General features: G+C 38.5%; 2 protein-coding genes across 2 annotated transcripts; one reads left to right on the top strand and one right to left on the bottom strand.

The window, feature by feature from the left end:
- Positions 1 to 556: 556 nt before the first annotated feature.
- On the bottom strand, positions 557 to 13,264 carry LOC137885269 (uncharacterized protein C4orf54 homolog). The gene is made up of 2 exons (XM_068727464.1): positions 8,937 to 13,264; positions 557 to 4,238 (listed from the first exon to the last, which is right to left on the bottom strand). The coding sequence occupies exon 1, from the start codon at positions 13,236 to 13,238 to the stop codon at positions 8,961 to 8,963; it is 4,278 nt and encodes a 1,425-aa protein (XP_068583565.1). The 5' UTR covers positions 13,239 to 13,264; the 3' UTR covers positions 557 to 4,238; positions 8,937 to 8,960.
- Positions 13,265 to 20,929: 7,665 nt separating this feature from the next.
- LOC137884693 (leucine-rich repeat LGI family member 2-like) lies at positions 20,930 to 27,383 on the top strand. Its single transcript, XM_068726610.1, has 8 exons — positions 20,930 to 21,199; positions 21,376 to 21,447; positions 21,618 to 21,689; positions 22,007 to 22,078; positions 22,209 to 22,280; positions 22,933 to 23,102; positions 24,371 to 24,535; positions 25,025 to 27,383. Exons 1-8 carry the CDS (start codon positions 21,024 to 21,026, stop codon positions 25,858 to 25,860), a joined length of 1,635 nt encoding a protein of 544 aa, XP_068582711.1. The 5' UTR covers positions 20,930 to 21,023; the 3' UTR covers positions 25,861 to 27,383.
- The last annotated feature ends 469 nt before the right edge of the window (positions 27,384 to 27,852 follow it).

Raw genomic sequence — 27,852 nt, 5'->3', positions numbered from 1 at the left:
TTCCAGCCAGACTTTTAGTTCTACTGAAGAACAAGATAATTTGTTGTTTTCAATTAAATGTATTTTTTTCTGATAAATTCAATCTATTTATTTACTTTTTATTTACCGCTTTCTTATAGATTTACCATTCATAAGGGGTTCATAAGTTGCAAGTATTAATGATTAATTAAGCATTTATTAATATGTCAAAGACCTATTATAGGCCATTAATAAGAACAACTTTTACGTTGCCAGGTTCCCAAAAGTGTTCTCATCAATGATCTGAGGAATAAATAGTAAAGCTATTAGTTAAAATGTATAAACCCTTAGAAAGAGTTCGTCATTAGAAAGTATACCCCTTTCTTAAAATATTCTTTACTATTCTCACTTCCCTGTATCTGAGCAATTACACATTCAAAAAGAGTGATTTGAATATGTTTACTTTTTAATTTCTCTCTCGAACAAAGAGTTCACGTGGGTTTTTCAGGAGTCACTTAAGATACAGACAGCATACACATTTATTTCATTCAAACACAACTAGACCTTAAAGTGATTTAAATACATGGACACATACATGTTCAGTAGCTTGATTTTGAATTTATTGCAAACATATGAAGGCTTTACAGTCTACATTTCACTCATTCATCATTTTATTACATTCAAGCTCGTAAGTGCAAACGCAGAACTCTCTTCTCCTTTCAAGGCATCTCTTCGCTGTCATCCTGACCTCTGTCTTTTTCTGGGGCAGTCACAGTTGACATCAGGCATGAAATATGTATGACAGTACAGCCATTAATAAGGCATTTCATTCAAACATGTGCCCTTATTCTTTGAACATTCATAAATACACTTATCTCAGACCATCTCACCTTCTGTTTACCATCTTTCCTCATACAAAAGCAAGCTTTGATACAATCAGTTTCAAACATTTAACCTCAAAGTCAGCAGGTTTGTTGAGGGACATGTGGAAGAATGTTTTAAATAAAACATATCATTCAATGTTACAGTGCATCTTTGTGGAAAATTCATTTCATTTTACAATTAACAAGTCCATATAGTACTCCTGCTATTACCGCTGTTTTCAGTCATTCGTTGCTGTCAGTGTGGTGACAAAAGAGTGACAATCCAAGTGCATTAAGTACATTATTATTCACACATAAAGGTCTAACAAGAAACTAATGAAATTCGTATGAGAGAAAAGTTTTTTTGTTTTTAGAGTTTTATGTTTATGACAACATTAGAAAAGCTGTTTTTTCTGGAGCTTACAAATTATATTATTTATCTTATTTATGTATAGATCTTTATTTATTATGCTGATCAAAAACATACTTTTAAAAACTCTCTGGCAGGACGTAAAAAAAGATATCTCTCAATTCTAACTTGTTCATAGTACCTGTTTATTTTTCCTTTGGATACTTGGCAAAACTTCTGATTCATAATTTATAACTAAATAACAGTTTGCATTGCACTCAACTGCCTCAGGGACACATATGTTTAAACATTATATATAATTATAAAAAGAATATTATAGTTTATCATTAATAAGTGTTTTGAATTAAATGTACAAATTTAAGTTAAATTTCACCTCAAATGCATTAAATGTTCTAACATCAGCTTGCGCCAAAGAGCAAACCATGTCCAATCGACTGCACAGTCAGCAACAAGTGTTTCAAATTACTACATGAATTTATATCACTTGAAATGAAATCAACTCATAGAGTAATGTATATAAAGTCTGTTGTCACAGAGGCTTAATAACATTTATTTTACAGAATTAAGGTACATAGACTGACCAGCAGCTCCAAATACCTTTAATGTGTGTTTGGATTTGAAACATGCTAAAAATAGCAATCTACAGTTTGCATTATTTCTGCTGGTATAACTGAGTCAAGTATAGCATAATGACCTATGATGCCCCACTGTATTTATTCAAAAGGAAACAGAACAGATGAAAACATGACCTCAGAACTTCTCTCCACAGAAAGCAATCGTATGGATGTCATTAGTTGATATGTCCCTTTAATGGAAACTCAAATTCATACACATATATACTGAGAGGTCAAGGGGGTTAAAAAAGAGAAACTGACATTGCTGTGTGTAAAGTGTGGCGACACACCCAACACATGGAGTCTGTACGCTGCCGTCTACAGTGAAGTAACATGACTCCTTGTTGTACACTCACAGAATACTGAAATGCCGTACATAACTCACTGCCACGAACACGGACACATTCAGATGCACACGCACTAACTCCCATCTCATTACACACAAAAGTGTAAAATAAACCAACAGAGAGGAAGTTATCCCGTAAATTTCTCAGCTGGCTCTGACTCATTTAGGCCCAACACTACTTAGAAAATACTGATTTCAGTAAACAGTTAAACCATAGTCCCAGCTCCACTTCATGTGAGCAACACACTTAGTGTGGTTTTCTTTTTTTTCTCACTCTAACAGACAAGGTGCGTGCTATTAAAATATAAACATACACTACTTTATACAGCATATCAGTTGTGCAGGTATTAGCAGCATGTTGTGAGTCATAGCACAGAGGTTACACATATGTCAAGTAGAACATCCTAAAAAAGATGGAAATGTTATTGTGAGTGTGGAACATTAGTGTTGGAGAATAGTGATATGATACATAGCAATGTCATATATTTACCACTTACTTGGGACGTCTTTAAAAACATGTTATTTTGAAATACAATAATTTTAATTTTTTTTAATCATCTGGCTGAACTTGGGGTGGTTAAACACTACAACTTAATCTGCATTTTTTTAAATAATTCAGTGCAGACAAATGGTCCCTGTCCTCAGAAAACAGTGTAAAATATTGAAGGTTGTATTCACCATAAGTAATTATCTCATTGTGTAAATTAAAGCAAGACTGTGTAACTTTTGAATAACAATGGCCACAAGCAGACTAGATGGGCAAACTCCCTGACAATGTCCAGAACCTTCACCGTCTCAGTGCCAATATTATCCACCCCCGGCGCCTTGCTACTGGGGAGCTTTTTGACTATCTAAGTAACCTTCGCTAGTGAAATGTACAAGGCTTTTGCCGAGCTTTCCAGCTACACATCCTCTATGGAGGATGTTAAATCGGGTTAGGGAATTCCTCAAAGGGTTCCTTCAACTGTCCAACAATATTGTTAGTCTGGGTCATCATTTCTAATCCCATGCTGAAAACAGCCTGAGCTAAACCCTGCCTCGCCCTCTAGAGTCATCTGACAATTTGGCACAATCTCTTTGAGGCTTACCAAAAGTCGTTCTCATGGCCTCCTCAAACTCCTCCCACCCAGTTTATGCATTTGTGACCACAGAAGCTCCAGTCCTCCTGAGGCCACAAACTTTTTCAGTTTGTGGCCTCCTTCCCCACAGGTGGGTTCTTTGGTTTCCTCCACAGCAAGCACAGTCAACCTTTTTGCCACAACTCCGTGCAGCCCTGTGCATTTCCCAAGCTTTGCAGCTTTGTTTGCAGGAAAAAAATCTATGGGAAATTAGATTTTTACCGATGCCTCTTGACAATGCGGATTATGTGGAAAATACTTTTGGGGATTAAAGGGATGTTTTGGTTGCAGTACCTCATTGGGATAAACTGGCAGCAATTTTATTTTTGTTTGTGATAAATCCATTGAAACGTTTATCTATGACACTCTAAAGTGTTTCAGCAGCACAACTGGAGACATAATGTCAGCAAACTGACTCAGTTACACAATATATATCTATCAGATTTGCTGACATTACGGATTGTGTATTGAATTCACCAAGGTTGTGATTTATTGCTTATGAGTTCAACTTTTCATTTGTAAAAGAAAGATGTGTTTTTTGCCAATCAAAAATGACAAAGTCTCGCTTTAAAGACATGGTAACATTAGATTCTTAATAATATAATTGTGGCTTGGCCAATAACACTGAACTGTAATAGAAGACCTGCCTTGTTTCCTTTTGAATAGATATGTTGCAGGGCCCAAACAGCATTTTAAAAGTTCTAGACAGCAGCTGAATGGAAAGTATTACAAAGCAGATTCATATAGCAACATGGCAGAGCATCAGCCAGAGGATGTGGCTTAATGCGTTTACCCTACAAAGTGCTGCAATGCATACATATTACAGTAAGGTCTGCTGCAAGGATAAACAACACAACAGCGTGGGGATAAAATTGTTGTTGGTGGAAGTTTGTCCTGGGGAGCAGATCAGTTGGGAGGGTTGATAACTGCACTTGGGGTGAATGAAGGCACATTCTTCGGTGGAGATGTCTAGAGTGACAGAAAAGAAGACATAAAATGGGGGTTAAACTCTGATATATTAGAGTTTAACGTTTAGTCAAGTTTATGATAGAAGTCGTTGTCTTAAGCCATTAAGCCTCAAGACTTTTCTGCCTGTAGTTCCTGGTTCTGAACCACCTGACCAGATTCAGCCGAATCACTGCAGAGGGCACATTACTCGATTTGTTTACGTAGGAGTGCTGGAGGTCAGCAGCGCTCTCCACCTCCTTCTCCCCGTTTAGGAAAAAGGAGAGGGGGAGGGGGCTATAAAAAGTTGACCCCATCTCAGCCCTGCAAACTCGCTTCCAAGCTGGAGCTGCAGCAGCATCTGATCTCTCCGAGCAGCTGTCCTCTGCATCAGCACAACAAATACTTTACATTGCCTGACCTTTTCCTCCTGCATCACTATCTGAGCCATGCCCCCGCGTCCCTCTGCAGCACACACCGCCTCCACCAACACCCGTTACACACACACACACACACACACACACACACACACACACACACACACCCTGTGTTCCTCTTCACACCCCAACTCAACCCCAGGCTAGGCCCCTGCCTGCCACGCACCCAGCTGACATGTATCCCTCATGCTCATGCAGTTGTATTATTGCTCTGACACATTAGCTGAGAATGGACTGTGACTAGTTGTAAGTGTCAAATGAGTGTATGAGAAACTAGAATTAATTCTAAGTTTGTTTGGGCTACAGCATTCAACAGTGAGACTAGAAAGGGAATTACTGTCTTTTTAAGTGTATTTCTATATTTCTTTCTTTCTTTCTTTCTTTAATTTGGGCCTAATTTATGCCTTTATCTCCAACTGGATGGATTATTGAAGTTGTCTTCTGTCAGACCTTATAGCAAATTCAGAGCCAGGAGAACTGAGTACTTTATTTTTATTTTCAAATCTAATTTATTGCTGCAAAGTGCTGTCGCCCGTCTATTAGAGCCAAAATACATAAAATAAACATAGAAGGCTTTGTTGCTGCCTTAAGCAGTCAACTAGTACTGCCTAGATTGAGACAATAGCAAAACAACATTATTAACACTTCACACTGCAGACATGCGGCTAACCTCTAAATATATCTTTTTTTTATGATCTGGGGACTTTGGTCCATTTGATGGATTCACTGTCTCCATTGCACTTATATTTCAATATATTTTCCTTGTCATTGTCTCTTAAATAATTTCATGTGTTTTTATTTTTTATGTGAAGTACATGTATTGGATAATGGTGCACATTTTAATATGAACTCATGTCATACAGAGAAAACCACAGGTGTAATTAATAACACATTCATAATGGTTTTTACTCCACATTGTTTTTTCAGTTGCACTATGCATGCAGGACACCTAATTACTGTTACTCGATACACCTGTGCTTTTCCGAGTTGAAATGTTTGCTGTTACAAAGGCCTTTTGAGTCTAACCTGAAACTGGAGATTACACACAAACACTGTGGTGAAATGTTAATGTAGTAAGTGTGAATGGATATTTAAACATAATGTTAGCATTTCATTTATTTAGCCTACTTTTGAAAGCTAAACAAGTTGAAAAAGAGATTTTGAGTTTTCACTTGTACATTAATATACATCAAATGTGCATTATATGGTATGGTAGTAGTATATTTGGAACAAGTGAAAACTCCATTAGACTGGAATACTGAAGCAAGTTTTGAAAATGTGATATATGCAAATGCTGGTGTGCATTGCCTGCTAACAAGCTAGCATTAAGCCCAAATCACAGCTGAGGTTAAAATCCCTGTCTGGTTGACACAGTGCAGCTAAAGGTCAAGCTGAAGCTGATGGATGTTAAACTAACCCTGAAAGAGTACAGCTTAGACTGACAACATGAGCTGGACACGTCTGTGATCTGACCATGGTGAACACATCGTTTTTGGTTTTATTTACTGAGGTTTTGAGATCTCTGACACTAATACTTATGCTAATATCTCAAGTTTAAGTATAGTTGAATTGCAGTTGAATTGGAGTTAAAAAAAAACTCCAACTTGTCTTTTGAGAAACAATTTCCTGGCCACTCAATAATTAACAGACATTGCTGTGCTTCTCATGAATTATGCAAAATAAATCTATTGACAGCGATAACTTGTAAACTGTCAGCTACTACTGTTGTGTTTTAAAAAACCTTCAAAAAAACTGAAACTGTCTGCAAGATGAGGGTCAGTGGAAACATTTGTTTGTCATTATTGGTGTGAACGGAACTTTTAAGCTACATATTTAGCTTATTCTTTTGTACTTTGTCAGTGTAATAATGCAAGAAGAATTGTTCCAACTCATTCAGCCAGGAGGAAGCTTTCATGAATTGTCACGAACAACAAACACATTAATGAACTGTAATGTAATCTGAGTAATTAAAGCATTTCTGACACTGAATAAGAATAACTGGTTGTACGGTTTCACTGACTGGAATGCTTTCCTGTGACACTTTCCAACCCTGAGAATAAACCATGTAAACAAACTCGTCTCACACTATCAAAATAGCCCGACGATGTGTAATGCAGAGAAAAGGGAACTCAACCGACTTGCTCCGGGCCGTGGCTGAAAAACCCAGCATGGCCAGTGGAGTCAGGTTCCCTGTCATGAAGCTACTGCATGTCTATTAACACTGACATGCCACTGCTGAAGCAACCAACCTGGACATTTACAACCCAAAAATGAGAAAAAACTGATGGAGTAAATCAGGAACTTTACTCAATGACAATGTGAGTGTTTCACTGCTGTACAATGAGAGCACATGGTTCAGCATCAGCAACCTCGAAATTCCAAACTCCAGGGGAGGAGAGGAAGGGGCACGTTTAAAATACCTTCAATTTTGTGTCATTTCCCTTCAGTCTCTCTGACTGGAACAGCAAATACATGGAGGAAAAGTGGTATTACTGGAGAAATATTGCCATCTATGTCCGCCCTAACATTGTTATGTGGGGTTGTTCTCTGCTACTACTACCACTACTATTATTACTGCTGCTGCTACTATGCTATTCCCTAACAAATCTAATGTAATTAAGTACATGTTCTTCTGTTGACCTAATATTAAATTCAGTGTATTGAAGATCAAATTTACTTGGCATTGTCCATCCTTTATTTGCAATTAGACCTGCACAGATCATTATGGAATTTTTATGCGAATTTAGCAGATTTGTTAGCTAAACATTTATTCTCTGAATTTTACTCCAGCATAGTATGACAAAACAAAAGTTTTAAGCTTAGTCATGCTGTTTACGCCAAATTCCTCCCCTACCTATGTATTTTCTGTAACAAAATAGCAATAGTTTTTGCCTCTTTTTAAGTGGCAGGCGTGAAAATGAATCCTGGATGATGACAGTTACATAAAAATTAGATAAACAAAATAGGATGAAGACTCTAAAGGATGATTATTACTATCATGTGTTTCCCAAATGATAAACACAGATTTTTGGGGCATTATTTTATCTCAGTGGGGAAATAAATCTACCCAGGGGGAGCATGCCCTCAGACCCCCCTTGTTTTTGGCTGAGTGCCGAATGTTTACAACATCAGGCTCCGCCCCTGCCAAACTCTATAATCTCACTCCCAATTTAGGGCATGGATCATTTATTTCTAGGAGTGGAAAGTGACTAATTACAAGTATTGACTCATGACTGTAACTGAGTCGCTTTTTGAGTTGATGAGCACGTCTCTGTGAAAACAGTGGATCTAAAAAAATTCCAATTTTTGATAAATCAAAAAAAGCTGCCTTGTTTTACTTTCATGACAATTGATACATTTAGTTTTTTTATTCAGTTTTTCTATTTTGTAACATTAGACAATGGCTGTTTTCTCTATTCCTTAAAATAGCATTTAATTTGTTTATTTTAGGTTGACAAAATATTTTCTGCTCGAGGTACACTTTCTCTGATGGTCAGTGAGAAGCAAATGAATGAGGATGTTGAGTTAAAGTTGTACAAGAATTTACTTTGATTCCTAAATGTTCCTATTTCAGTTCAACTCAAAACCTTATTTGTCATATGCACACAGAGAAGCAGTTGTGATCTTAGGCTCCCTCTAGCAATGCTTAGGAATAAAAGAAAAATACCTGGTAAAAAAAAAAAGAAATAAGAATAAGTAAGAATATAAATAAGTGGTACCTGTATGCTGCTGTGGCACAGACTGGAGGATGTTTCAATAAAGTTTTCTTGAAAGATGGATTGGTTTGTGAACTATGAATAATTAAATACAGTCAGGCTGCTGCATCTGAACCTTCCAGGTTACACTTTTCTGTTTATATACAAGTAACTAATTTAGAGATGTCTTCAAATGAGGCTGCTTTTTTAAAAGTTGTAGGTAGTTTTCCATAAAAGTAAACATACAGCAGCACTACATAACGAAATATTTAAACAGAGTATGTAAACAGAGTAACATTTCAACTTTGAGCAACTTTGATGTACTTAGTACTTTCTCCGGGCCCTCTGTACTTTACAGAACTAAACCAAACTACAATCTTGCACTACAACAGCATACAATTTGTGTAGGCAATTTAACTTTTAGGTTTTAATGGATTCAGTAAAGTTGACACTGAACTTTATGCAACTTTTCAAAAACTATTGTTTTTAGATATTTTATCTGGTTTCAATCAAATGTATTCAAAGAGTGAATAAATGAAAACACATTTACAGTCAGAGTAAAGGGGACATGTGAATAGGTGCTGACTTACATGCATGATGAGATGTTTCTATGGTCACCGATGCTCCACTACAAAACTCATAGTTGTGCCATCGAAGGAAGGTGGCGCGATGATTCTTGGACCTTGTTGCGTTGTGATGCTGATAACTGGCTTCCTGTCAGAGCTCGCTGCACCTCCTCTGGCGGTCACATGTCCCAAACTAACAGGAAGTTGTAGTGGCCCTTGTATTGCCTCACCTGTTGCACTGTAATACGCACTCTCTGTGCCTGTTGCATTCGTGTCCGGCTTAGGACTTCTGGCGTATTTTACCTTTTCTCCACCTGCCTCCTCAGAGTGACACGGCGACTGACTCAACACCGCCTGGCCTGGCAGAGTGGGCGAGGGGATGAAGCCTGGGTAGATCATGTAGGTGGGGGCATACGCTCCTGGGCTCAGGGCCAGGGGGGACAACGGAAGTGGCACAGGGGTGACGGGCGTGACAGGTGCCACTGGGGAACAGGACATGGGTACGTCCACATACTGGCCTGTCTCAGGATCAAATAGTCTCTTTGTGGTGGCCTGTATAGGAGTGTCCACCAGGTAATAATGTCCAGTAGTGGGGTCCAAAAGCATCTTGCGCTGTGTTGCGGCCTCTCCGATAGACGGTGTAGGGGACACAGTCGGGATGGATGGAGAAAAACACAACACCTGCTGCTGTGTTTGATGATAGATGCTTGAAGCTGGGTACTCCATGATTAACGGAGACCTTTTCTGCTCAGGTGTCTTCCTGTCACCTGTTTTGATTTGGCTAACATTTGAGCTCACCTCCCTGGAAACGGGATCTGGATTCAGCAGTTTGATTTCATTCGTATACCCCGGTATGGTTAAATAGTTCTCAGAGTCTGAGCAGGCCTGTGCGACAGTGGGATTAGTGGGAATGATATTGACCTTTCCCTGCTCCACCTGGCCGTCTTTCGGGGGCTCTATTTTCACCGACTGTGGAGCCACCGGTGTCCTGGCGCTTTTCATAGTCGATGATGTTTGCAGCGCAGAGCTTTGTGAAATAGGATCACTAACTGAGCTAATGCTGACACGTGCCTTGTTGCCGAAATGAAGCACACGTTTGTTACTGAACGTTTTACTCTGCTGTGATTGCGTTTTAAACGTGTCATCGTTATATGGAATATGTATGATATTCAGAGCTCCTTTAGCGTCCTGTGACTGAGGAACCCTGTTAGTGTTTGTTGTCTCCAGCTCCTCCGCTCCCTGCTCCTCACTGGCAATAAGCGATAACACATGGCTGTCTGTGATTGGTTGTGGAGCTTGACTTTTGCGCTTCCATTCGTTTCTATCAAAAACATAAAGCTGCTCCATTGTTTTGACTGCAGCTTTAAGCTTCTCTAATGCAGCCTGTTTTGGTATTTTGGGCTCATTTCTCCTCTCAGACGTCTCGCATGCAAACTTTTCCTGCCTCTGTTTTGGCAGTTTGGTTTCAATATTTGGCTGAATATCTGACTGGTCAGGGTGTAGCTGCTTTGATGCAACAAGTGGAACCCTACTGGCTGTGCAATGTGATGGAGTATTTTCACTTTGAGATATTTCAGATGAGATGCCTGCCTCAGCTGTCTGTTGTTTAACATTTGTTTTTACAGAGTGACACTTAATCACAATAGGAGATGGTAGTACATGCTTAACCGGCGCCTTTGTGACATCAAGTTTTTCAGCTGCTGAGGAACATTTACCCATACTATTGTCCAATGAAACAAAGCGGTATGCACTTTTTACCAATTTGCGGACATCTCTGACTTGATATATTGGTGTTTGAAACTTGCATTTGGTGTCTCTTATGTCTCTAACAGTGAAGTTTGGGGTTTTATCTGAAGCAGACACATGGCAGTTGGCATCACCTGCTGCCCTGAATGTGTTCACAGTGTTCAAACTTATTTTAGGGGTTAACAGGTTGGCGATATTCAGTGTACAGCCTTTATTTTCCTTCACACTCCTCAGGCATATTTTTATTCCAGGGGTTTTTCCCCCTTTCTCGTTTTCTTCTTTGCCTATGTTTCCATTGTTGCCTGTTTTGAACTCGTTTTCACATTTCTGTGGGCCAGCAGGTGCACCTGTGACAGGTGCACGGATTGCCAAGCCATCTGTACAATCCTTCTCTTTTGAAAGAAGCTGGCAGCTTGGGACAAACAGCAGTTTTGTCAGCATGCTGCTGGTGTCTAATCCCTTTGTTGTGGTCTGTGTGTCGGTTAAAGATGTGGGTTCGGCCTCCTTTACGGGTTCCGGCTCATCTTCTTTCAGTGAATTAAATGCACTGCTTTGACTGTGGCTGAGTGAAGCTTTTGGAGGCTTGTGTTTCCCATTTTCTGAATCATCTGGTGATTTGTTGCTTTTCTGCTCCTCTGCAGGCTCACATGAGCTGGGTCTGCTGCCTTCCAGGCATTGATCCTCAGCAGAGTTAACAGTAAAACCTGAGCCCGATTCTGATGTCTGTCTTTGTAAGCCTCTACCCCTGTCTTTGATTCCGTCGAGATCTTTAAATGGAAAACTCGGGGAGAGTGCTGGGTATGCGTCACAAATTTCACCCCTCTCCATTTTGCGCTCCTGTTCAAACTGCATCTTTTTGGAAATCACATTTTTCAATAGACTTGATGCAAAAACTGCTCTTTTGTGTGTACCCCCCGTGCCATCTTGAAGATATTGCATCTCACACCCTGACCGGGCCAACACAGTCCCAGTTAACTCACTGGATCGTGCTTTCTTGGAGCATTTTGGACGTCTGGTGCCTTCAGGCGCTTCAACATTACACCGGAAATTCAGCGTGACTCCACGCTGTTTTGGCTGATCGGGATCGTTAAGTTCGATCTTTTTGCTAGATGAGGATGATTGTTGAGAAGTTGTTCTCTTGTTCAGTGCGTACATTTTGGTTTGTGGAGTTTTCATACCGGTAATAGACTTGCCATGCCTCTTACTCTCCACAGTCTTATTCATTTCCAAAGTTGTGCTCGAAGTCTCAATTACGCTTCGCTGCCTTCCCCGCGATATGTTTCCATATTTCAAGTCCACATAAGCCGACCAGTTATTCAGCCCATATTCCGACATCGAGGACTCACTAGAGGTGCTAAGATTAATGGCATCGAAGTATGGACATGCCAAGCTCCGGAAAGACTTGGCGGTTAAATTACGCACCTCTTTGTCAGCATCGTCCAGCTCACTGATGGAGCTGGACGCTCCGCTGGAATACTCATTAATATCTTTCCGTCTCAGTTTGGATGCAAGGTGTTGACGGCCCGGAGCGGGGATGAAATATTGGGCTCTGTCGGTAAAGGGCCCCACTCTGGCGCCAGAGCTCACAAAAGAGAAGTGGCTCCCGTCTCCAAAGTGTTTTGTGTACCCACGCGTGCTGTTGTCAGAGGTACTGACTGGCTTGTTCACCGCCCTGGAGGATGTTTTTATTGATACATGAATTTTCCCTGCATTAGCGTCTCCGCTGTAGTTTTTGCACAGGCTTTCATCTGAGCTGGCGCATTTGTCCGAGTCGCAAAGATCACTATCCTCCTGCTCGGTGCTGACAACTTCTCCACCAAGATTAGACTGCACTTTCGCCTGGCCCCTGCCCTTCAGAATCAAAGTCCCCTCCTGCGTATCGTCGCTCTCAAAAGACGCGTAATCCACAAAGGAAAAAACCAGGTTGTCGTCTTCAAAATCCCAACAAGTCCCTCGCCCCAGGTCGTAATCTACGTCGTGGTCGAGCTCGGTCAGCTGGATTTCGTGCGTCGTTATATAGTGGGACTCGTCCTCCACGGTGTCGGAGCCGCAATGGTCGGACATCACCGCGCTGGCACCATCATCCGACTCCGTCTTACTGTTTAGATACATGTCCGTGTACTGGAGCTCATCACTCTCACTGCACACATGTTCACTGCAGTCGTGCTCGGCCTGGCACTGTTTCTCATTTTCCGAGTCCCGATCGCTGTTGGGAAGTTTGGTCAGAGTTTCCAAAAGAGGCTCACCCGAAACAGGTCCGGGGAAGGTGGCCCGCTCGTCCTCTAACTGCTCTTCCACGAAATCCTCTGAAATGATTATACCCTCCTCGTCGTGCTCCCTCTGCTTTGAACTGTCGCATTTGATAACAGGCAGCTGGTTCTCCTCGCCAGTGAAAGTCACTTTCACTGTTTTTGCGCCGTGGGGTTTCATGTCTAGGTCCACATAGTTGGACTCCTCGCTTTTTGTCTCGGTGGCGAGGCGGTTACGGTCCGTATTGTCCTTATGCTTGTCCTCTGGGAGCAGCTTCCTGTGAAGTAGGGTGTCATCTCGGTAAGTGAGAGTTTCCTCCGCTGCTTCCATTTAGTCCTACCGTCAGGTGGTCCTCGTTTACGATGTTATCCCGACACAGGACGGAAAACTCTGCAGGCTGCGGGACGAGGAGGACGGAGAGCGAGGAGGGTGAGTGGGAGAGAGAGAGAGAGAGAGAGAGAGAGAGAGAGAGAGAGAGAGAGAGAGAGATGAGAGGGGGGGAGTTCCAAGGAAAATCCCACGATGATTTCTCTGTCTGAAGTGAATCTCAGTGTTGGGAGGCTGTGTAGCCCACCATTTAAAAACGTTTACAATTAGACGTTTTCGAACTTTGTACATGAAGCACGAGGCCTCATGAAACTAACCTCCAAAAAGTGTCAAGATTCAGCACCTTTCCTGGAAGAACAGCTCCCCTCTACGAGTTTCTCAAAATTGCTCAAGCAATTTTTCTGAGACGTTGCTGCATTTGTCAAAACTTTACAGAAAGTGGAATCCCCGCGAATGTATTGCACAACACAGCTGTCCCTCATATGACGTAAGGGGAGACATCCCAGGTGAATAGGTTAAAACATTTAATTAATATATATTGTCATGAAACTTTCCCAGTTGATCACTTACTTTAAGACCATTTGTTTTTTGCTTTTTCTGATGAATTATGATTATTATGTTGGCAATTATGTGTGAATTTACATACATTTCCAGAACATAAATCTTGGATAAAGCCAAGTTCCAAATAATTGTTTCATTTTGTTGACGTATAAGAGTCAAAGTTTTTTACAGAGGGAATTTTGAATGTCTTTTTATTGTAACATAAATAAGAAAATACTGTAAACAGCCATAAAAAAGTTCATTGTCGCCATGTTTTTAAGAAGTTCTATAAATCAGGCTATGAATGATATATGAACTAACCCCTATGTAGAAATATTCTGAATAAAGCTTGGTGTATGTACATTCTGGTGAAGTTGAGAAAAAACTCATCTTGAGAAAACAGCCTTTAAAGGTATGTACTGTACAATTTTGCAAGACACTACAGGTGAATAGGGTACATTATTTTTTAGATGTCAACCATGAAGCTTCCCCCATGTTGATTACTTTCATCAAATGTGCAATCTACCGATCTTTTCTTGATCTAACATGGACTTAACACATTCCACTCCTGTTCTCAGCATATATTTACATGGTGCCAAGTTTTTAAGTGCAGGAATATACACAGAGGTCAAATTGTTACTGTATTGTGATCCAGTGATGTCTCGGTGTGCAAAAAACGTTGGAATAAATATTCTATGTAAAATGTACTAGGCTACTTAATATTGGCACTAATAATATTTGTGAAGCGGAGAACGCCATCAGCGCTCTGCCCTCTCACTGAACAGCTGCCTTGTCTTGATGGAGAAAAATATTCCCCGCCAGCTGGTGCCAGTCAGCTAAAAGAATTTACTACAAGTTCATCCAGTCATGTGTAAATGTATGAGATTCATATCTAATCTGTTGAGAACTTTTTCTCACTCCCACCACTGGGCCTAGCAGGACTCACGGGCAAAAAGTGAATAAAGGTGTTTGATAATAATTTCAGTTTATGTCACTGTCGGGGACAAAGCTGAATAATGTAATCTCTCACAGTAATGAACTAGTCATTAGGGCTCTGTCTAAGTGTTGAAGACACAAGTGTTGTTTCTGGACAGGGCCCCAGATTGGTGGTATGCAGCAGGGAGGGGTTGGGCCAACAGTTGCTCCATGGAGGGTACATTGACAGCAATATCAAGGACAGAGGCCACTAGTATAAAGCCTTTGTCACCGTCAAATCCCACTTTTACCCCGAGTGGGTGTAGTGCAATAATAGTAATAATAGCAATGATTTGTTTTTTTTCATTACATTTACTCAACTTAAGTACAATTGAGGTACTTTTGCTTTACTTAAGTATTTCGATCTTATGGTATACTTAGGGTTACTCCACTTTTTCAGAGAGAAACATTGTACTTTTTACTTCTTACGTCAGATCTTACATGATACTCTTATAACATAATACACATAGTTTCGCAAAAAGGCAGTGTCTTCTCTGGGCCCCTTTGAAAAATGATACAAAAAATATTGTTTTTAAAAGATGAATTTCTGTAGAGCTTTTTTTCCTTCTTTCCTCTGACATTAATCATCACTCGACCTCTCAGATGCATCTTGTGACCCTTTGGAGGGGCTCAACCCATAGATTAGGAACCGCTGGACTATAATACTCAACTGTATATGATGTAGTTAAAACTAGTTACAACAGTAAAATGCTGCTTAAATATTGATGCATCCATAATGACAATATACTATACATCACTCACTAGGAAAAATAACTTTATGTTGATATTTTTAGTACATTTAGCTAAGAATACTTTACTTAAATGCAAGTTCAAGCCAGGACTTTTACTTGTGATAGAGTATTTTTACATGAGTCTATTGTTAATTTATGTCATGACTTTATGTGTGCCTCTACTGCTTTGCAAAGCCAAACAGCATTAAACTAAAGGTCATGATTCAAGCTTACGTGTCACATAACATCAAGAAATTACACCAAATGCTATTAAATGACATAACAGTGCTTGATTACTGATATATCTTTTATTCAGTTTACAGTTAATCTTCTTAGTCGAATGTTGGAATTTTAATATTGACCAAACAAATTAAAATAAACTAATTGCACAAATACCATGTAATTGTTGTACTACCTTTTATACATAATAAGTAGATATACTTTCATAATGAATCTCATGTGGTAAAACAGTGCTTGTGTAGTCTGTATTTCCTCAAAGTCAGAGCTATTAAAGATTTGATTTTCAATCCCTGGGCCAAAACATGAACATACGCATGCAGCTTGACCTCCACAAAGCTGATAAATTTAGGCAGCTATTTAAAATGGGGACACCACTCAGTCACGCAAGCATGTTGAGATCAGTTTCTTACAGTGGCTACATTAAAACAGCAGGTGTTAAATCATGAGCACCATTTATCAACGCCACGAACCATCCGTGTGAAGACCATTTCAACCCTCGCTTCCACCCTTAAACACATCAGGTGTTGATACAGAATACACAATATGTACCTGTTCTAAAAATAACCATTCGAGTGTGAAGGATAGGTTGAACACAGCAAATCTTCCAGCGCTAACAAGTGTTGATTTTAGAGTGACAGATTTTCAGAGTTGACAAGTGTTGGTCAGACAGTTGTTTATCCACTCGCAGAGCAGATGTCGGTCTATGTGGGCTGCTTGAAAGTGTTTGATAAACTGCGCGTGTGGAGGCTGGAAAAGTTGTAGATTTCTACGGTGTTTAATTCTAAAAAAGTTAGCTGACCAGACATCTTTAAATTACATTGATCACAAAATGGAAACTGTAAATGTTAAAGTAGGAGAATATACAACCCTGTCTCCTGGAAAGTAAAAGCCATCTAATTATTTTTTTAGATAAGGAAAACAAAATCTGCAAATGAATCACCGGTCTGTTCAAACTCACAAAACTTTATTTTTAATTCTAAAATGACACAGAAATGTGGGTAATATTGCCATTTGATGAAATGGTGTAGCCATACAAATCATGAGGTCATCTTCAGTTTGAAGATTTCACTCGATGTAAACTTCAAAGAGGATTTGGAACAAGCTAAAATATATCTGAATAAATATGCAATACTGTCTTAAATCTTAAAGCTTCTTGCCAAAACTGTATATGAATGAGTTGATTAATTATCTTTGCTTCCTTACAACAAGTAGAACAAACTCCATTTGTATTATGATGGCTTTCTCTTGATTTTGTAATATATTGTGAACACAGACTTGTTGAATATGCATAATCCTAGTATGATATGTCTGTGTTTCCTGCAGATCGTGCTAGTAGCGCTGATGACTCTCTATCGACTCCTGAGCCTTCTGCAGCTTCTGAGTGGGAACTGGAGAAGTTTGAGCGCTTGAACACCTGCTGTGAAGCAGTCACCAGCAGCCAGACACCGCACTTCTCCAGGTTTCCCCTCCCAACCCTCAAAGGTTTCATGGTTCACAGGGTGAAAGGTCATCTTTGGATTTGAAAGTGTCATATGTGAGCTAGTTTACTGGATGTAAGGGATTAGAGGGTTACCCTAAACCTCGGATAATGACAATTCACTTATGGAGGATAAATGATCACTGTGAGTGTTTAGGTCCCTCTCACTGACTTACTGGTGCAGGATTAAGTAGGTTTACCAATTTGTAAATATCACAAATTTGAAGAAGCAACCCATTCATACCAATATGTTAGAGGAGGACCTGCAATATTGTTTCATGTTAAGTAAAGTCAATTTTATTCATATAACCCAAAATAAATCACAAAACGAATATCGCATGGCATTAAAGTCAATATAAATCCTACATGTGTGTTGGAGCTAAATTTAAAGTATCTGCAAATGCAACTGCTATTTAGTGCAACAATACCATTAAATATGAGTATTGTATTAAAAATATTTTTTTACTATTTTACATTTGTATTTATTTACTTTGTGAACACTGAAAAAAGCTGCCAAACATGTAGTATAATTTAATCTGTGATATTAGCAATACAAAAAAAAATATTTGTATTTTTAAAGGAAAGTATCTAGTTTGACGTTAATCTGCATTTGTTCAAAACCCAAGAAATTCTGCAGTTTTTCCTTGGGAAGTAAGTAACACCATAAGTTTTGCGTGTGTTGGACCACATTAAGTCTGACTCGTTGACTATTAAAGTTGTAAACCACTGGATGAGAACATTTTGTTCAGTGAAAATCAAGGTTAAGGTGAAGAGAGCCTACATCTCCGAAATGATAAACAATGTTTTGTTTAATTTAGTTGTAGTCTTTTAGTTTAGTTGATTTTGCACAATTTAAAAAATACACAAACTTAACAGAGACAAATAATATCACAGTGTAAGAAGAGACAGAAAACCAACTACACCACCTACAGTATATATTATTATAATTTCACAAAATTAATATATAAGAATATGACAATATAATATTAGTATTTTAAAGTATTTTTTACAAGATATGATATGTAATAATAACAATACATTAATAACAGAAAGAATTAAAGAAAATGTGTGTGTGTGAGTGAGCGAGAGTAAGCAGGGGCTTGTGTTTTTTAAGGGGATATTGGTTCATACATCTGCATTAACACCTAAACAAATGCTACACGTCCCTATGAGTGAAACAACTATAACTATAAAAAAAAACCTGAAACAAGGAATACACGGACAATAAGACATAAGGAAAGCAATTACAAAACAGCAATTAAATAGCCTTTTAAGCATCTTTTGAAACATTTTATAGAGGAACATTTTTGTCAGGTGGGAAAAGCCACTCGATTTGGTTCCCCTAAATCTTATCGAAAATTGACCTCTGCAAGTAAGTAATTTAGGAGGATGAAGATCTGAAGATTGACGAGTTGAGTAAGAATTAACCTGTGAATTTGCTTTAAAGTAGGTCTTGAAATGTTCAGGAATATTCATTTCACCTAAAAGTTTGACACGTTTGAGAAATGTTAATAACATAAATAGTAAGAATCTGAAGTTTCTGAAATAGAGGAGTAGATGAGATGTGTGACTCTGATCTGGTTGCAATCCTAACAAACATTAGGACCAACATTTTATCGTGATTGAAAGGAAAAGTACTTACCCAAACTACATTATAGTAGTATAAATTATACTGTAATAAAGAATAAGTAGGAGCAATTGTCCCAATATTAAAAATATCCAGTAAGCTGGAGGTGTGGAATGTGGTTTGAAACTTTCAGAACTATGGCCAAAAATCATTGCAAAATATAAGTTTTGCTTGATCAACATAATAGAATTAGGTTGACCTGCAAATTCATTTTTCACCAACAAAACATTAAGTAGTTTATACAAAGACTAGTCTTACTTGATCTACATGATGCTATGATGCAAAACATTGCCTACATTTAGTAAATCAAGCAGGATGTTTTTTTAGCAGTGAAGACAGGACATGTGAGACAAGACAGAACTTAATAACTTAATTTAATTCAACTTAATTGGGTGACATGACAGGTTAAACATGACAAAAACAAGCAAAGGTTCGATCCTCGAGTGTGGATGTGTGGTCTGTTCTGTCGGATTCCTTTGTTTGTTTTACAACTTTAGGAAAAGATGCCAGAGACATTACAGTAGGAGCACTTATTACATTTATTAAAAATGTTTCATTACAAGGAGTCTTGTTTCATCTGACACAAAACCAAGTTCATTAAGTATCACAGACATCCAAAACATGAGCAAAATGCAATATTATAGTGATGGTTGTCTAGAAAGAAATAGCAAAGAGCTTTCTGTAGCGTCCTCTGGTTTCAGCTTGCACGTGTCCTGAGTGTTTCAGGGATACTCTAGCCTAAAAACAGCAATGCTAGATGCAGAGCTGTCATGAGCAATGCCAGCAATGGCAGACATGTACGGTTGCCCCCTTCTGGCAATGGGTATTTGGTTTCACTCATGCTCATAAACTACTGGTCCTCCAGCAAAGGTCAGCACCTTGTTAGGGCCTACTGCAACAACTAACAACCCTATTGTGTAGTAAATACTTCTTTCTATGAATAATGGTACTATGTGGCATTCAAAGATAATGTAGTTTATTGTATCATATAGGGTCATAATTAAAGTATCAAGTGAAACAAAATGTATCTCACTGTGTCTTCATAATTTTCTTTTACACCATTCAATATGAAACCTTTATTATTTATTGTTTTGACATCAACCTAAAACATTAAATATGTAATAATTTGGTAAATAACTCAGTTTATGACACATTAACAGTTATAATAGTGCAAATACTAAAACCAAAAATTTAAATAACTGCAGAAAAAAAAGAGTAAGAGCCTGGTGCAGAACATTTAAGAACGTAATGAAATTTTATGAAATGTCCGATCACTGCAACTGTATTTTTGGTCTCTTGATGAGGGTTGGGCACGAAGAAAATCAATCAAATATAATTCAAAATAATTCCAACTGATACAATGGAATACAAAGTAAAAACTATCAAAGACAGCTGATTACTTCCCCTTTGTTAAAAAATCTGTAACTTTTTCAGACTTGGAGTTTGGTGATCGACAGCTACCCTCTAGTGGTACGATCACGTAACAGCATGTGTGTGTATTTGCAGCAGTTGCTCCAGTGTAGAGCTCTTGGTTATGTCTATTCCAATCAAAATGAGCTGGAAAACTAATAAGTAACTGTACAGTTTAGAGGACGTTATTTGATACGTTTTTGGGCACATGCATTAGAGAACATAATTGTTATGTAATATATTGTGTATAGTCTGCATTACTTGTTAATGCATTTTCCTGTTTATGGGACTTTATGTACTATGAAGTCAAAATAATCTGGAATGCATAATGTGTCACGTGATAAAGTCTGCGTGTGAAATGAGTTATTGCTCTCCGTGGTGCTGAAATAGTCACTATATTGCATTGATGTGCTTTAGTATGGCTTGTAGTGGTGTATTGCTTTCCTCTTCTTTATTATCATTTGAAAAATAAGTTTTATGACATGTAATCAATTAACAACGAAACTCAAAATGTTAAAGTAGTTATTTTCAACTAATTAGGCAACCATTGTGATGACTTACGACGACCCCCCCCCCCCCCCCCCCCACACACACACACACACACACACACACACACACACACACACACACACACTCACACTGTCCGAAACCGAAGCAGCCTTCCGGGACGCAGCTGCAGCTGTATCAGTCTGTGTCAGGACTTTCCACTAGTGCAGCCCAGGCGAGTAAAAGCTGCTGCTAGCACCAACCACGGCCTCATTTACTGTTATTAACATTCAAGAAGCAACATGACATCTACTCAGCAGTGGCTACTGGCCAGTTTTGCGCTTCTGTGCGTTTACGGAGCAGTTGAATCTAAAAGGAATTTCAAATGTCCTTCAGGATGCTCCTGCACCAAGGAGACCATCATTTGCGTCGGCACCTTACAGATCCCACGGACTATACCGAATGAGATCAACTCACTGTGAGTAACACGTCGTATTTGTGGATTATTTCTTCAGTAAAGCACAAGGCAATCAATGCTGCGTTCAAGGAGACGATTTGCTTGCTACTCAGTGCTTCCCTGCGCTGTTGGCTGCTGGTGTGTCTGGTACTGATTGTTCGGTAAGACTTTGTTGTGTATGCGTTTTCTTTCAACAGGAGCATGGTAAATGGATCTATTTCTGAAATCACAGAAGGGATGTTTTCACTGATGCCTTCTCTCCAGCTGTTGTAAGTGCTATTTTTTCACGTGAAACTAAAATGTATTCATTGATCAGCAATTGACATTTTAGGCTAATTGTACAAACGGTGCAACACACACAAACAAAAAAAAGTAGACAGATTAATAATTGTTCATTTTGTATTATTTTTGTTTGGGATGGGGTTTTTTTCCTCTGCAGACTTCTAAATGCAAATTCTTTGACAACAATCAAAGATGATGCGTTCTCTGGCCTTCCGCATCTCGAATATTTGTGAGTATTAATTGATAAACTTTCTGTTCCATGTGAAATTACTGTTTTTTGTGTTTGTGATTGTATAGATGCATAACAGTTGAATATACCACATAATAATTGCTTATGTTGAAGGACTGTAAATACATCTGCAGATCATTTCTCCTCTTTCGGCCCCACCCCTCAATCTGCAAAACCCTATAAATTACCCCTCTGTAATATTCTGACGTGTATATTGACATTTGCAGATTTATCAATATGACATGATATAATACATGACTTTATTTATATGGCTCATATTTTGCTTTGATAAATGTCTGTTTTGATTAATTGAACAGATTCATTGAAGGGAACAAGATTGAAATGATCACCAAAAATGCCTTTCGTGGTCTGCGAGATTTGACTCATCTGTAAGTCTCCTGTCATTCTCTTAACCACCCATGCAGCATCTGCAGCATTAACACTTTACTATAACAGAGAACGACTGACATAAATTACAACAATGAACATTTTTCTGGTCTCGCTGTGTTTCTGGTTTAGATCGCTTGCCAATAACAAGATGAGGTTTCTGCCAAGGGATCTGTTTTTTTACTTGGATTCGTTGCTGGAACTGTGAGTAAGCAGTTGTGGTGTCAGCAGTGTGTGTGTGTGTGTGTGTGTGTGTGTGTGTGTTGTCTTTTTCCATACTGCGCTCCTAAGAGAAGCTGACTCAGGCTGTGTTGTGTGTTTGGCAGCATTAAACTCCACAAGAATGATATGGTATGCTCAAATTTGGATTTCCTGTCTCTGTTCTCCTCTATAGTGCATTACAGTTTCAGGTTGGCTTTAATTTGTAGCTTTTTTTAATCTAACATTTTAGTAAGAAATTGTTCTTACAAAGATGCAAACATGCTTGTTGGTGACAACCTATTTGTTTTAAACTGTAGCTAAAATGATTCATGTTTGTATCAAACAGTCACCCAGTGTCAGATAAGACTTCATCATCAAGCTAAACCAATTACTGTGAATTCTTGTTCCTGAAAACTTGAGTTTGGGAGGATGCCGTGTTTTTATCTTGCAGCATCATTATTTGGACTATCATGGAGTAGATATACTTTAGCATTTTACTTAGTTTTGTCACATACAATACCATTTTAAATGGCTCACTACAATTTCTTGAGCCTTTGAGGCATCTCAATCTTTTCCTCTTGTGAATATAAAACATAATACGTATTTTATTGTTCAGTAAATGTACCCAGACTGATTTTGTCATGTCATACGTTAGGGATCTGAGAGGCAACTCTTTCCAGTGTATTTGTGAGAACAAGTGGCTGATGATGTGGCTGAAAAACACAAATGCCACAGTATCAGATGTCTTCTGCGCAGGCCCTGGTGACATGAAGGGCAAGCGGCTCAATGACCTTCCTATTCCACCGGGCGAGTGTATCTCCACAGGTAAATTGACAAGTACACTATCAATGGCTCTTATGAGCAGGCACAGGCACAGCTAAAGATGCTATGGTAAAAAAAGAAAGAAAGAAAAGAATCAATACAACTGCTAAATAATTCAACAGGACACCATGCATTAAAAAACAAACATGCTTACTCCAGGACTGTTAACATGTGTGCCTCTGAAAACACTCACGTACACACACACATCCACAGCTACGCACACCAGTGCTTTGAGCTAAATGCTTACGTCAGCATTCTAATTGAAATGCTGATAATGTTTATCATCTTCATCTTAGTTTAGTGTGCTAGCATGATAACATTTGCTGAGGCTGATGGGAATCTCACTAGTTTTCTAGCTATATTGGAAATTTTGACTAGATGCTCAAGGAAAAATCAAGGGAATCACCAAAGTTATTACAATTCATCCTGTGAGGAACATGAACGTATGCATTCAATTTCAATTAAATCTGTCCAACAGTTGTTGAGACATTCCACTTAAAACCACAAATGTTAACCTTGCGCAGGCATTATAGGTAAAGTCAGGGGATTACCAAAGGCAGCAGGGTTTGTTGTGGGTACTGTGGATTAATACATTTCATGAGAATCCATTTATTGGATGTCAAGATATTTCAGAACCAAAATGACCAACAGCCAGCATGACTAAAAATAAAAACAACATATAAGAAAATGGAAGAGAGACAAGATTTACCTTGCTTTTTATACATTTCCTTTTTCTCAGTTACACTGTCTTATCCAATTATTATAGAGAAAAAAAACGTAATGCCATTGTATGTACAGTACAGGCTTGATATTAGTATGTTGTACATTTTGAAATGTTAAAAAATTGTTTATTTCTGTATTTTTTTTCTTCAATTTATGTGCTCGTTTTAATTTAAAATGAAAAATATTGAAAATGTTTTACAAGGTATTTTTCTTAATGCAAGTGCTATTTTCACAATAATCATCTTTGTTTTATTACTGTGGTTATTTATTAATCAATGACTACTATCAATGCAATGTGGACAAGGCAATTGTAAACACATTGAATCATTGCATAACACTGACATAACATAATATAAGTAAATATAATATAACAAGAATAATATAAAGCATGCTGTAAATAAATAAAAATATAATTAGATTTTGATGATTCTACAATGTCATCCAGAAGCTTTCACAGCATGAAAAATGTGATTGAAGCAGTGAGGTTTTAAATCACTTTTTCACTTTGTCAGCACACGAGTAGTTTCTTTCTTGTCTGCATCTCACAGACTTTGTGCGTCATCAGTCCATTCCCATTCAGTCCATGTCAGCGGACATCTTCGCCTTTAAAGAGGACATCTATGTGGCGATGGCTGCCCCCAACTACAACAGCTGTGTGATCATGGAGTGGGATCACATTGAAATGAATTTCAGGAAATTTGACAATATAACAGGTTTGACTGTATTTTTCTTATAGTCAGAAAATCTCATGATAAGACCAAAAGCAATAATTAATTGATTGAACCAACAAGTTTAGCCTGATACAGGTTGTTCCTTTTTAAACTAATGGGCCTCAGGGCTGAGAGCCAAGGACAGACGGGGAAGTCTAAAAGTATTGAGCGGCCTAGTCATTTTAGTTTTTTGGTCTTTTCACAGGATTTGTTGGCAATAACAAATACATATATATGTATAAATGTGTGCATATATATGTATAAATGTGTGCATATATGTATGTATGTATGCATATAAATATGTATGTATGTATGTATATATGTATGTATGTATGTACAGTACCTATATACTATATGTATGTATATATGCGTATATATATGTAAAATTATCATTTTAGTTTCAGTTAATGAAAAATAGTGCTAGGGTGCAAGAGGTTAACTTAAACTTAATTTGTTGTGTTGTATTTCCACTCATCTTTTTTATCCTTACAGGGAAGTCCGTTGTTGGCTGCAAGTCGGTTCTGATCGATGACCATGTCTTGATAATTGTTACCCAGCTCTTTGGTGGCTCCCATATATACAAGTTTGACAATCGGCAAAACAAGTACACAAAGTTTCAAACAATTGAGGTCTTCAACATCTCGAAGCCAAATGATATTGAGGTCTTCCAAATGGATGGTGAGTGGTACTTTGTGATTGTGGACAGCTCCAAGGCAGGTTTGTCTACTCTGTACAAGTGGACAGACCAACCAGACCGCAATGAAACTGGTTTCTACTCCTACCAGTTTCTACACGAGTGGTTTCGTGATACAGATGCTGAGTTTGTCCAGTTGGATGGGAAGTCCTATCTTATCTTGACCAGTCGCTCTCAGACACCTGTCATTTACCTGTGGAACAAGAGCACCCTGAAGTTCATATTTCACCGTGAAATCCCAAATGTCGATGACGTGGTGGCAGTAAAAGCTTTCCGGTTGGAGGGTGAGTTGTATCTGGCCATGACTTGCTACATCGGTGACTCCAAAGTCCTCAAGTGGACCAATAAGCAGTTCACTGAGGTGCAGGCTCTACCTTCTCGAGGAGCGATGATCCTCCAACCTTTCACCTTCACAGACAAGCACTACCTTGCTCTTGGCAGCGATTATTCTTTCACACAAATCTACCTCTGGGATGTGGAGACCAAAACGTTCAACAAATTTAAGGACATTTATGTGCAGTCGCCCCGATCCTTTACAGCAGTGACCACTGACCGGAGGAATTTCATCTTCTCCTCCAGCTTCAAGGGCAAATCGATGGTTTTTGAGAATATTATTGTAGATTTAAGCTTATAATGTCTAGCAAAATAATGACTTATCACAGTATGAGTTGGTCACTCAGATCAATATTTGCGTGTATGCTACAAAGGAGTCTCAAATGCTGTATATCTGTCTTCTGCAATTAGATATATCTTGATTTGAGACAAACATATTTGGCAAGTTCATATGTATTTCTAGCAATTATGGAGATATGACAGGTCCAAACGGAAGGCTGACAGGAATACAAAAAAAATTGTAACCATTTGAAATGTAAACAGCATGAAGATATTGTTATGGCATACAAGATATTATCTTAAGAGGTGTTGGCTTTAATCGTAATAATTTTAAGCAAACAATGGCCAATGGCACCCCACACAGCTTACGAGACTTATCCATTAAGGGTTGCATAAAATGTAAAGACCATGTCAAGTTGGTGCTGATTCAAAAGTGACTATGGCCTAAATCTCTGCACTACTCTACAATGAAAAAAAACCCTGATTTTTATGTTGCCTCAAAGTGAACACTCAAGGTGTCAGTATGTAAGGTGTCGAAACATTGTTTAAAGGTCTTCTGATTGGCCACACTTGATGGTAGGGGGAAAAAGCCTTCTGTCGCAATAATCATTTAATAATTTAGATGATGGCACACTCTTTCCTGTAAGGTATTCATGGTCAGTTGTACACAAAAAAAAGTAACATAATTGTTACTGTTAAAAAGGAAAAAGAGAGCTCAAACCCTCCTTACATTCTCACGTCCTCTCACCTGGCCAAATTACTTGTGAAGTGGGTGTGCTTGTTGGAATGTCTGTTTTGGAAAATAACAGAAATTTTTGAATTTAGCTAAGAGAACAAAAAGTTTGAGAGTGGGCTAAAATACTCTTAAGTGATTTGTTTGAAACAATTGGAGCAGTCAGTCAAAATGGTTAAGCCACTCATCCCAGTAACCTTCATGATTTTAATGTGCATGAAATAAAGGTTTTCTTCAAAATCTTTTCCCCAAAAATCCAGATGAATGTATTAGCTACATATTATGAGCTTAAGCCTAACTGCACACCAGTTATAACAAGCTACTGTATTAACAGAGTGCCTGATTAGTGTCAGAACTAATTATAATTTAATCCTGATTCCTATGCAAAATATATAATGCTGAGTGTTGTTCTCAATTACAATCACAAGGATAATTGTGTGTTGCAATGTGACTTGAAATGATATTTACATGGTCCTAAGACACAAACGTGTTTTCTTTACAGCTCTTTTGATATGTTTCATGTATTGTACAGAAATGAAAGTGTTTGGCTGACTTTTTCACACAAAACACTGGGATGATGTGCAAATTAGGCCATGGTCTCTAAAGACCGTCAAACATATAAAAGTCACAAAATGTTAACAAGATCTAGCATAAGCAATGTGTTTTTGTTAGCATTTCAGATTTCTTTGGAAAAAAAAACATTATTGCCCCTCATGTCCTATCTAGCAGTGATGTATATTTTCCACTCTACTAAGCTCAAGCTACAGCTGTGTAAATGCTGTGTGAATGCAATAAAAAGCATTTAACCATAAGCATTGTGTTTGTGTTATTTGTTCTTTGCAGGTGGACAGACTGTGAAATGTGTCCATAAAGCAAAGACAAAGTGCCCCAGACAGCATGTTTGAAATTGATAGTGCTGTCAGCATCTGGCGTATGAGACAGCATTTTCTTTCAGGTGACAAATGTCAAAATCATGTTTATTTATCTGAACAAGAGTAGACAGAGTGTGTAATCATCATCATCTGGTATTTTTGTCATTCTTTGTTGAGTTGTTCTGTACAAGGCTGTACAAGTAGCCTCTGTTATGAACTATCAACAGCTATTTACTGAACAACCTGGAGGTGCCTGCTTTCACCACATTAGGAACATATGCTATGCACAAATAGAGTTGTTGCATTCTGGCAAAAATGTATTTAGTGGAAGAGCCAAATGTCACAGCATGTTGTTCCCTCTTGTGTACACTATGAGACAGGATAACTGCAATATGAAAATGCGACTGGA

This window comes from Cebidichthys violaceus, unplaced genomic scaffold, assembly GCF_023349555.1.
Source record: "Cebidichthys violaceus isolate CVI_PGR_0920_01 unplaced genomic scaffold, fCebVio1.0.p SCAF_4, whole genome shotgun sequence".
Lineage (NCBI taxonomy): Eukaryota > Metazoa > Chordata > Actinopteri > Perciformes > Stichaeidae > Cebidichthys > Cebidichthys violaceus.
Note: the sequence above shows the minus strand (reverse complement) of the source record. Positions and strands in the feature narration are given on the sequence as shown.

Bases quoted from the DNA above. Each gene is read 5' to 3' on its own strand.
- LOC137885269 (XM_068727464.1), bottom strand. From the start codon at position 13,238: ATGGAAGCAGCGGAGGAAACTCTCACTTACCGAGATGACACCCTACTT.
- LOC137884693 (XM_068726610.1), top strand. From the start codon at position 21,024: ATGACATCTACTCAGCAGTGGCTACTGGCCAGTTTTGCGCTTCTGTGC. The intron at 21,200-21,375 runs GTGAGTAACACG...TTCTTTCAACAG, and splicing joins CCGAATGAGATCAACTCACT to GAGCATGGTAAATGGATCTA. The intron at 22,079-22,208 runs GTAAGTCTCCTG...TTTCTGGTTTAG, and splicing joins CTGCGAGATTTGACTCATCT to ATCGCTTGCCAATAACAAGA.